The sequence below is a fragment of the Haematobia irritans genome, chromosome 1, assembly GCF_050003625.1.
Source record: "Haematobia irritans isolate KBUSLIRL chromosome 1, ASM5000362v1, whole genome shotgun sequence".
Classification (NCBI taxonomy): domain Eukaryota; kingdom Metazoa; phylum Arthropoda; class Insecta; order Diptera; family Muscidae; genus Haematobia; species Haematobia irritans.
In genome coordinates this window covers 253,079,334-253,092,152 of record NC_134397.1, presented here as the reverse complement: position 1 = coordinate 253,092,152, position 12,819 = coordinate 253,079,334, and the positions used below count along the sequence as shown (strand labels likewise).

The 12,819-nt window shown below is 30.7% G+C and overlaps 1 protein-coding gene across 1 annotated transcript in view; it reads right to left on the bottom strand.

Moving 5' to 3' along the window:
- Window positions 1–4,823, bottom strand: part of red (LysM peptidoglycan-binding domain-containing protein red) — a 49,813-nt gene extending 44,990 nt beyond the window's left edge. Inside the window, exons 1-2 of the mRNA XM_075289579.1 lie at window positions 4,522–4,823; window positions 2,934–3,791 (exon numbers count right to left, since the gene is read on the bottom strand). Of these exons, the coding sequence (XP_075145694.1) occupies window positions 2,934–2,981 (48 nt within the window). The 5' untranslated portion in view covers window positions 2,982–3,791; window positions 4,522–4,823. The remainder of the gene's footprint in view (window positions 1–2,933; window positions 3,792–4,521) is intronic.
- Between the last annotated feature and the right edge of the window lie 7,996 nt (window positions 4,824–12,819).

Below are 12,819 nucleotides of genomic sequence, written 5' to 3'. Positions count from 1 at the left end.
TTTTAGCCTATGTCATTAAAGTAAGCAAATAAATTATAAAAATTTAGGAAAATCACCTAAGGAAAATTTTCTCTGTTTTCTAAGGGTACATGGAATAAGTGTTAAAAGTACTTTCCTGGCTCTTGTCCCCAAATTGGGACGCTTTCGTCCCCAAAAATTCCCTGTTTTAAGAAAAAAATATCTAATGCATTTCTGAAACATTCAGCAGTAACTTCGGCCGGGCCGAATCTTAAATACCCACCACCATGAATTATATATTATAGTTTCCTTTTAAATTTCAGGTGGGTTTGATGACAGATTTCTCCCAAGCAGAGCAGTTCAACTAGTACACTTCCTGAAGATAAATTTAGAGATTTTACCTATGAAGACTACATCCGATTCTGTATAAATCCAGAATCATTTTTTAAGTTTTAGAGGAATCATTAACATCTCTTGTAAGTGTGCAAGAAAAAGAAGAAATAACACATTGATTTGAAATCTAAAATCTATAGTTTTTCACTTCCATTATTTAAATGATTACGAGAAGTAAAATCTGGAAATTTTACATTCAGATTCAAGCATCAAGATTCAAGCATGATCAGTGGGCCTTCTATACCCTCAAGCATGGAAATCGGTCTATATGGAGGCCTTACCAAATGGGCCCATAAAAACTAAATCCGATACACGTTATTGTGAGTCTAAAATATCAGTATATTTACAATTTCAGGCAAATCGGATAAAAACTACGGTTTCTAGAAACCCAAGGAGTTAAATCGGGAGATCGGTCTTATGAGGGCTATACTAAAACATGGACCGATACTCACCGTTTTTGGCACACCTCTCTATGGTCCTAAAATACATCTAGATTTCCAATTTCAGGCAAATTGGATAAAAACTACGGATTCTAGAAGCCAAAGAAGTTAAATCGGGTCTATATGGGGGCTATACCAAAACATAGACCGATACTCACCATTTTTAGCACACCTCTTTATGGTCCTAAAATACATCTAGATTTCAAATTTCAGGCAAATTGGATAACAACTACGGTGTCTATAAGCCCAAGACCACAAATCGGGACGTCGGTTTATATGGGGACTATATCAAAACCTTGACCGATATAGCCCATTTTCGAACTTGACCTGCCTGTAGACAAAAGACGAGTTTGTGCAAAATTTCAGCACGATTACTTCATTATTGAAGACTGTAGCGTGATTACAACAGACAGATAGCCAGACAGACAAACGGACATGGTTAAATCGTCTTAGAATTTCTCCCTGATCAAGAATATATATCGACTTTATATAGTCAGAAATCGATATTTCGATGTGTTACAAACGGAATGACAAACTTATTATTCCCCCGTCACCATTCTATGGTGGTGGGTATAACAAGGAAATTAAAAAAAAAAAAAAAAATATATATATATATATATATATATATATATATATATATATATATATATATATATATATATATATATATATATATATATATATATATATATATATATATATATATATATATATATATATATATATATATATATATATATATATATTTTTTTTTTTTAATTTCCTTGTTATACCCACCACCATAGAATGGTGACGGGGGAATAATAAGTTTGTCATTCCGTTTGTAACACATCGAAATATCGATTTCTGACACATTGATTTGAAATCTAAAATCTATAGTTTTTCACTTCCATTATTTAAATGATTACGAGAAGTAAAATCTGGAAATTTTACATTCAGATTCAAGCATCAAGATTCAAGCATGATCAGTGGGCCTTCTATACCCTCAAGCATGGAAATCGGTCTATATGGAGGCCTTACCAAATGGGCCCATAAAAACTAAATCCGATACACGTTATTGTGAGTCTAAAATATCAGTATATTTACAATTTCAGGCAAATCGGATAAAAACTACGGTTTCTAGAAACCCAAGGAGTTAAATCGGGAGATCGGTCTTATGAGGGCTATACTAAAACATGGACCGATACTCACCGTTTTTGGCACACCTCTCTATGGTCCTAAAATACATCTAGATTTCCAATTTCAGGCAAATTGGATAAAAACTACGGATTCTAGAAGCCAAAGAAGTTAAATCGGGTCTATATGGGGGCTATACCAAAACATAGACCGATACTCACCATTTTTAGCACACCTCTTTATGGTCCTAAAATACATCTAGATTTCAAATTTCAGGCAAATTGGATAACAACTACGGTGTCTATAAGCCCAAGACCACAAATCGGGACGTCGGTTTATATGGGGACTATATCAAAACCTTGACCGATATAGCCCATTTTCGAACTTGACCTGCCTGTAGACAAAAGACGAGTTTGTGCAAAATTTCAGCACGATTACTTCATTATTGAAGACTGTAGCGTGATTACAACAGACAGATAGCCAGACAGACAAACGGACATGGTTAAATCGTCTTAGAATTTCTCCCTGATCAAGAATATATATCGACTTTATATAGTCAGAAATCGATATTTCGATGTGTTACAAACGGAATGACAAACTTATTATTCCCCCGTCACCATTCTATGGTGGTGGGTATAACAAGGAAATTAAAAAAAAAAAAAAAAATATATATATATATATATATATATATATATATATATATATATATATATATATATATATATATATATATATATATATATATATATATATATATATATATATATATATATATATATATATATATATATATATATATATATATATATATATATATATATATATATATATATATATATATATATATATATATATATATATATAAATTTTTTGTTATATCAGTTTGGGACTTACAATAAGATGGACATTGCAAGATATAAAACAACTGAAAGATAGAATTCCCTTTATGCATTCTATTGCCGTAGAATGTCCCATATATTTGTTAGGTTAGATGGAGACGAACATCGATTAAATTTTAAATCTTACCTGTGAATGCAGTTTCCAATCTTTATATGCTTTAACAATGTAATCCATGTTTATTGTGTATGTAAGTATAGATGAAGACTAGTTGTAGTTGTTTTCGCCAATCTTAACAGCAATAATGCACGTTGCCAAACTCTTCTCAGAAAATCTAAATAGAGACACACACACGCTCTCACTCTCTTATGAAAATAGGTTGATTAGCCGGCCAGGGCTATTTATGTGGTTATGTTGGTTATGCTTGTAGTGATTCGGTAAAGTGGTAACGTATATTCAGAGTTTGAAAATCTATTTTTAGCACACCACTATCAATGATGATGATGATGATGACGATTAGTTTTGTTTGCCAATGGAGTGTCTTAAAACACAGCTTTCTGTTAATGGGCTTGGACTTGACAACACCGCATAATAATATTAACAGTCCAGCAACAGCTGCTATCTCTGTATAGTCTAGAGTGTTATTGTTTTGTAGAAGCTACCAATCTAAGTGTTGGCCTTTAAGTTCTTCAATTTGCTAAATAACAATTCTTTTTATTGGCTGTGTTGCAAGAAGGGTTGAATGACTCAATATTATCGGCCGGTGTGTGTGTGTATGTATATGTGGTAAGGCTTAGTTCTTTGTCAGGCTTATGACGATGGCAACGACCAGTTTATATTAAAGCAATAACACTGCACTTAGTTTGCGATGTAATAGTAGGGAAGGGGTGGGGAGATGAACTATTTCCTTTAAAACTTTTTTCTCTCTTTTACACTTCTAGGGATTATGCTTTGTTTTTTTCTGTACTTTCTCAGTTATAGAAAATGCCAAATTCATATGTACAGTTACAGTGGCCCCAAAACTAATGTTATTTGCATGTCTTATTACTGAAAAAGAGAGAAGAAGAAGAGTATTGTTGTTGTTGCTGTTTGTACTTCAAATACCCCCTACTCCCAACCATATAATAGACTAGATTTCTGTGTAGAGTAGTATACAGTTCGAGGTTATTATGGGTGGTCTATGTGTTATTGTTGTTGCAGAATTAATTGCATGCTTGACTCGTATACATTTGCTGGTAAATTAATGTTACTGTTGTTGCGGCTAGGTGTTGTTAATTTGGCTTGATTTTTAGTTGAAGAAACGAAATCGAAACGTGATATTTTTATGGGATTTTGTTCGCAAAAAGTATTAACAAGAAATAATAATTTATACACGTATTATCTCATTGATTTGTTGATTAAAAAATACACATTTTCTGATTTTTATAAAACCAAATGGTTCGGGCACTTTTCATCGGCTTTATTCCACTTAACTGATTTGTTTTCAATGAAAATAATCCAATTCGGTTGTATTTATTTACTAGGTAATATTTGCCTTTGTTGTTCTTTTGTGTGAAAAACACTTTCCTATCTTGCAAAAAAAAAAAAAATACAACACAATATCTCCTTTATTTTATGATTTAGTTTTGTTGTTGTTGTTATTGTTCCTTTGCCTTGTTGTTTTTTGATATTTCCAGAACGGCGACATGCAATTGGTATTTACAAAGGCAGGTAATAAATGGCACAAAGTTATTTTCAGATTAATGAATATATTAAACAAAACCATAAATATATATACTTTTTACTCTGAAGTCGTATTAATTTTATGTAAAAAAGTCTTTATGGAAGACACAATGTTTTCGCTGTTTCGCATACACTACAACGTTTTATTTTGAAAAGATCCACTTATTCGAAATCAAAAATATATGACTAATCGCGAATAAAATAAACCCGAAAAGAAAACCGTTAACACTTTAAAGTTTCTTCTTCTCGAGATAGCCGCCAAAGTGGGTTTTATGTGGTTTCTTTAGTTTTCAAGAAATCGATTTCGATTTTAGCGAGCGCACAGCTTGAACTTCCATTGACTTTCGTTTAGCGACTGACATGTAGCTAACTCTGTTAGTCGCCTGCATGCGGCTTGTTTGTGGTGGGTAACTAACCAACTTTTTAACACATAAGTTCAGAATTATGTGAGTGTGTGTGTTCGTTAATTCTTTGTTGTTGGTGGGGAGCTCTTTTCTTTCCTAGGAAGAGTCAGTGAGTGAGCGCCAACAGCTGGTTAGACTGCTTTATTTTTATTTCTTCTTCTTCTTCAAATGCGGTGTATCCATAGCACCAACAACAATCGCTGTTTTTTACCCCACCTCTTCCACTGCCGCAACTACCATATGTTTTTATTATTGAATTGATCAACAACAAAAAACACTGCTCCCCCACATAGAAATGTACGGATATGCTCTCTTTACTATACTCTCTTATTTTCACCATACGTGAAATAAGAATTGGGGAAAGAGAATTCGTACCACACAGAACTGTACGACAATGAAAATTTAAAGAGATCTGTTATTGTACAGTGAGAAAAATTAATTATTCAAATGATACGAGTGTTGATGATACGATATCAGTTTCATATAGCGTATTCAATTTGCTCATTCTGATCAAAATGCATTTTCATTTAATATTAGGAATTTTTTCTTTTTCCATAGATCTTGGATATTGTTGGACTTACGGCTTTATTACCTGACAGGAATTTTTTCTTTTTCCATAGATCTTGGATATTGTTGGACTTACGGCTTTATTACCTGACAGATCAAACTCAAAGAATATTTTGAAGTTTTTATAATGGAAGAAAAATATAATTCTTGAAAAAATTCCTTGGTTCAAGAGAATTTTAGTTATTTTTTTTATGTATAACTTTTAACAAGCCGAGGTGAACAGACAACTGAAATTACCCTTAGGGAATGGATCATTTCAGTTTATGAATAAATCCCCAAAAAATTCTGAAAATTGATTTATTAACTATTTTGTATTTTTAAATAACTCCTTCAGTATAAAATTGGCATGGCAGAAAAATATAATTCTTGAATAAATTCCTTAGTTCAAGAGAAGTTTAGTTCATTTTTTCATATAATATAATTTTTAACAATATGATGAATAGAAAACTGGAATTACCCTTAAGGAATAGGTCATTTCAGTTTATGAATAAATACCCCCAAAATTTCTGGAAATTGACTTATTTTGTATTTTTAAATAATTTCTTCAGTGTTGAATTAGTAACCCCCTTTTTACCTTTTCTATTTGTGTTTATATTTTAGATCGCATACTGTTCTGTTCTTCTAACTCAATAATGATAACAGGAGAGAGAGAGAGACAGTAATTTAAGCTGTTAATTGATTGATAGTAGTTTCCGTTGTTGTTAGTGTTCTAATAAATATGAGACAGTAACTAAAGAAATAGAGCATTAAAATGACGCGTCATATCTCTTTTTCCTTCCTGAAGTGAAGTTAATTCACTATATTTTCAAAAGAGGTAAAGAATCTTATTGCTACTACCCAATCCATTCAGACGTGTAACACACACGCACACATGTTCTGCAAAAATCTTTTTACAATTCAATAACGAAATTATGTATCAATAGTGTAAATATTCCTTGACATAGCGTTCCTCACATAGTTAGTATATATATGCATTGCAAATTTGTGGGTGTTTTCATTTGTGCTCTTTGCTCTACTTTCTGTTGTAGTTATATTTGGCGAATATATTAAATGCTAGTTGATATCAAAATAAACAAATTGTCACTGAGTGCTAATGATAAAATTCTATAAAGTTTGCGACAAATTCATTCAGAGCGTAAGAGAGACAGAGGGAGAGGGATAATATATTTACCAATTACGTGACACAAACGTTAGTATGAAAGAGGTTTACTTATACAGCGAGAGCAGTAACTGTAACACATGTGTTGTAATGTAAAGTGCTTGAAGTTTATACATGATTTTGGGTACCACCAGTACACGATTGAGACAATAAATCAATTGGTAATTATTTAGATAACTGTAAATGTAGTTCACACATGTAATTTATATGCAAATATGTGCATATGAAGTTAGCTGTGAAAATACATACTGACACACATCTGTTAATGCATATGCTTGTGTTGCAGTCGACTTAATCAAATCACTCCTATAACTTACATTATTTATAGAGCTGTTAATCATTACCGCAAATTAGCTTGAGCGAGTTTCTCTCATTCAAACATTAATGCCATGCTTTTGCTTTACATTCACAATAAACCGTTACAGTTTTTTTTTATTTTAATCTCAAACAATGAGTGGGGCAATATTATCGACATTAAGGCATAGAATTTGACTTTCTAAAGAAATCTGAAGAATTTTATTCACTTTTTACTGAGAAATTGTGATACATCAATAAATAAAGAGTTTTTATTTAGGAATTTACCCGCATGTGTAAAAGAGGGTAACGCCATGAATCATTGGCATTTCCAAACAAAAGTAAATTGAACGAAATATTAATTACTCAAGTAGTGCTGAATAGTGCTACTCAAAAATTATAGAGGTGTTATACCATAAAAGAGTTTGTCGCAAATTGTGAAAAGATTTGCTTGGGATAAATGACAATTTTGTTGACATATGATGATTTTAAAGAGGACAAATTTTGAGGTAATTTCTTTGGAGATTTACAGGAGGCACGAAAGAAAAATTACATAGCTCCATGGTACGAGTATTTTAACCCCTTGGTCATGTAAACGACGTTTTAAAGTTATCACGTCATCTTAATGAAATTCAAATACTCCTTTCGATCCTGCCATTAAATACAAATAAATTGTATTCAAGTTGTTGTAATGTTAGGCTAATAAGATATCTATGTTGGAATGTGCATGTATGCAATTTTAAAAGCACTGAAACTGTGATTGACAATATATGAGAATAATACAATAGACCATGTAGCGTATGATCGATACGAGGATAATCTCATTATTCATACGTCACATAATACAATAGACCATGTAGTGTATGATCGATACGAGGATAATCTCATTATTCATACGTCACATTGCACCATATGGGCATAGGGAAATCATAATATCGTGTTTCATACCGACAATAAGCGACATTTGGATACGTTTTTTTTTATTATTTGTATCTTAATTTTATCGAAAAGGCAAAAATAAAATTTTGTTTGGGTAACGTGTGATGGACACTTAAGTTTAAGTGGCAGCTGCTTTATTTCAGGCTCAGTGAGACTATTCAGTTCCCTACGGAAAATTGATCAACCCCAGGACAGGTACAGAACCAGTTCCTGGTGTGTATGGGCCAGTCCCAGTCCTGGTCAAAACATATGGCCGGCGTGACAGTTCACTTTAACATGGGCTTGCCATTTACGGCTAAATGTACACTTCGGGATATGATTTGGACTCATTCCAATGGAGAAGACCTGGAACAACTTAGTAGGACTATGCCGTAGACAGGTACCAGTCTGGGACAAACTCTTATGGACCTGTTTCATGTTGACCATCCGAATATCAACATAAAGCAAAACCTTTTTTTGATATTTGTGTTGCAGTAAATCCAATTGGATTTCAATATCAAGTAAGCATAGAAATCAATAAATTATATGAACATTTAAAAATTGTGACGAACTGAAGCGTTGATACGATTTAATTCCATTTTTTGGACGAGATGAATCTTTTAAGTTGCTATAAATAACACAAATAGCACTGGTATATCAAAACGTTCTGAGTACGTATAACCTTAAAAAATGTCATGCTTTACGATAGAGCTGCCAGTTGGCAGATTTCAGATTAGGGATGCCCAATTCCGAAATATAAAAGCCCCCTGTGGATTTTGTTTTTGTCATTTTTGAATTCTGATGAAATACATAGTTCTAAGGCGACATTGAACAAATACTTAAAAAAATACACGCTTTTAGTGATCATTTCACTAATAAGGTTTTTTTTTTAATTTAGCATTAGTTTTTTGGCTAAATTGTTATTTTAGCAATGTTTAGCTTTATTTGAATGCTGATTTAGCTGTAACATTTATTATCGACCTGGCCACACTGGCTATCACAGAGCTACACAGCCTCTATTGAGGAGTCATGTTGTGAGAGCTTGCTTCTAGTCGCGTGTGTAGTGTGTATAGGAGCGTGAGAGTGTAGAAGAGTATGAAACATTTACAATAGCAATTATTTACCATCATAACTGCAAAGAGTAGCTGCTGCGTGTTTTCTCCATTTTTTCATCATTCACTTATACTATTTCAATATATAATCCATAAATAAATTTATATATACATCGAGAATCATATAAATTTTTAAAAAATATAACTCTTTCTTTAGTATGACTTGTAGAAATATGTATGACTAATATAGAAATATGTATATTAGCCATACATATTTCTACAAGTCATACTAAAGAAAGAATTATAGATAGAAAACAAGTAGAATATTCATTGGTAATTGAATATGAAAGAAGAGAGGATCAATGTTGTAGACATTTGTTGGTCATAATATCTCACGCTAATATTATGGACAACCAAGTGGGAAATAAAGAGAGTGAGAGTGAGTCTCTTTAATTATTCGTTTATTGGGATAATTTGTGTTGTGTGTTGTTTAAAGTTTACGTACCAATATTTTAATAATTCACAATAGAACATTGTGATTTTACAACTATGAAATTCATGATAATTATTAAATTCAGAATCGTAGAAAATATAAATCAATTGCAATAGTTTTAAGTCTAAACTATTATGTTAAACAATTAAATGAAGTTGTTATTTTAGTAATCTGGTATATTTTTCCTTTCCCGCAACTAAAAACCGCATTTTCACTGTTGTTACTTTCTCTTTTGGAGTTTTTATATCATTAAGTTTAAATTTTATATAATATAATAGAAAATAATAAAATAAATTTACAATACTTAACAATAATTCCTCATATTTATCACATCTACCTTTTTCTGGATTAAAATGTCCAAAATGAAATGGGTCAAAATCACATGACATGGCTGTAAATCATGACAATGCATGAGTGCTAAGTTCTGCCTTCAAATTGCCATACATTATCAAAATCTAAATAATTAGTTTAAATAAATATATTTATTCTTCTTCCTATCACTATACACAATACATAGTCAAAAAAAAATTAAGAATATTTATATTATTTTTATAAACAAGCCAATATAATTGTTTGCCAGGTTTAACAAATACGACCGCCAACACCACCACTATCACGACCCCACATTTGGATATTTAATTAACTTATTAGATAAACAAAATTAAATAAATAAGCCCGAAAACCTTATTGATATTCGGGAAACTAAAAGCGAAAAAAAATTGTCAATTGGAAACTTTGCAAATATTATTATCGCCAGGTGCTTAATGAGATTAGAGATTTTTTTTTTTACGTTGAATGTGGATATCAGTAGATATCCATTGACTTCCATTTAAATCCAAATTTAAGCCAGTTTTGTTTGGTTGGAATTTTGGAAAATTTATGTGGAATTTTAAATTACAACAGAAGATAGCACACTCAGTCACGTTTAAACCTTGAGGTCTGGGCTTGCTGCTATTGACGTTATTTGGTTGGATATTAAAGAAAAAACCAGATAAAGTTGTCCACATCATTCATGCAGTTCTGTAAATCCCCTTTGATGAGTAAGTCTTAAGATTTGGGACAAATTATTAATTTTTATTTTGTTTGATTGGTGTTAATTTAATTACCACCTTACACCCTAGTATATAATAGTATTGTCATTTCTTTTTTTAATATTTCAGATTTGTTTTTCATTTACAATTGATTGATATGTGTTATAAAATTTTATGCTGAGAAATCACTGCACACAAAAAAAATTTTTTCTGATTCAATCACGAAATTAATTGATCCAATTAATTTTTTAATTGAAATGTCTTCAATCACGAAAATGATAGTATCAATCAGAGTTTTAATTGGGCATAGAAAAAATTCTTGATTAAAAAATTAATTGATTTCATTACCAAATTTCAATTAATTTTTTAATTGATTCAATTAAAAATTTAATTGATGTTGATTGCAAAACTCAATTAATTTATTAATTAAAAAAGGTAACTATTTTCAATTACATTTTGAATTGGCTTAGAATTTTTATATGGATTAACAATTGATTGTTTGAAAAAAAATTTAATTAAAAATTTAAAAAAAATGTTCATCACTTTTTTAACTGACTTAGTCTTCCGAATATGATTAAAAAGTTAATTGTATCAATTAATTTTTTAATTAAAAACTTTGAAATTTTCAACCATTGACTTAATTAACTTAATGTTTCTATCATGATTAAAAAGTTAATTGTATCAATTAATTTATTAGTTGAAAAAATTTTTAACTTCAATTAACTTTTTAATTGGAAATATTTTGCTGACATTTTTTTCTGTGTGGGTAAAAACAAAAAAATATTAGTTATTTACTAACTTGATAGTATTAACATCAATATTATGGTTTTATATTTCATGTTAAGCTTCTCCTTAAATATTATTGTCTTATGTTAACATAAGTTTATATGATCTCTCTAAATGTTACTCTCATTATTATCAATACATACTGAAATGTTATCTCAATTGTACCTTCACATAGAGAAATGTCTCATTTTATTTGCATGTATTGTCACTGCAATAACTTCCCAGCGGGAAAATTGCGAAGTACCGCAAAAATCATGCCTTCTTAACCCATGATTTTGGGATCTTTAACACCTTCCCATATGCCTTCTCCTATCATGCATGCTAAAATGCCTTGCACTTCCTTTCTAAAAAATGCCCGCAAACATTATTCTGTGCCTTCTTTTGGAATTGGAAAAAGAAGGCCCTACATTGTTGTTATAAGAACGAAAATTCAGTTTTTTTTATATAATCATCAAACAAACATACACAGTCTCACATAAGTTTACATACGGTTAAAGAATTTATATTTTCATTAAATAATCAAATTTTAAAAAATTTGCATATATATCCTTTCGTTTTAGTAAATTAATTTGAAAATCAAAGTAATTGTTAATTTTCAAGAAGATTTTATTGATATGGATTATAAACAACAACAAGAAACATGTTTAGTTAGTAGGTAAAAAACTCAGGGGTATGTAAACTTATGTGAGACTGTGTATATATCAACATTTTTAACAGGACACGGTTTTAATCCGATTTGCATCAAAACTAGAATTTGCTGTTATTTCGCAAGATGATTTATATTTAGATATAGTTCTTGATTTTAGTTCTAGAGCATGTAATGCGCTATTCTCATCCATTTGGCAGAAATTTGGAAATGAGTATCCCTCCCCGCCTTCCAGTGTATTTAAAATAGAATATATCTTTATACCCTCCACCATAGGAACAAAAAAAGCAGTAGAAAAGTGAAGTTTTGTATTCGAAACAGCGTTTCTGGCGATGTCTTAAAATTTGAGTATTTTTTTGGATTAAGTTGGACATATAGTTAGTTGTAGATCAATTTACCCACATATTTTCCATTGGTTTTACTTTATACGTTTGTTTTGATCGTGATATTTCTATTTGTCTTCTATATTAGTTGTTGTTGTTATAATACAGTTTTGTAATGTTGTTGTGAGAGCATACACACAGAAAAATTTATTTGACATCAAATCTTTTGACCTTTCCTTAAGGATTTCGTTATTGAATCTGAGATATTGTTTTTTTAATATAAAGTCACTTTTTTGGAAGCTAACTAGCTCTAGATCTAGGCTCTGTGAATTTAAAGCTAGGATACAGGTCTCATTTATTGAATTTTCGTTCACGTTTTGCGATATATCAACACAGGTATACAGCTATATATAAATAAATTTCGAATAAAAATCCAAATTGTAGAATACATTTTAATGCAACAAATATTTTCATGTTTTCAAATAAATTTTTAACCAAAAATGCAAAATTCTCCAAATAAGTATTAGCCTATTTTGAAGTTTTTTTTATCTTTAATACAAGGGCTCAATATCACAGTTAATTAAAAGATTATTCACTTAAATCATTTTTTTCTTCTTTATATTAAGTGAAATTGGCCTTACTTTAAGGTCCTATAACTTTGATAGAGGCGCGAACATTTC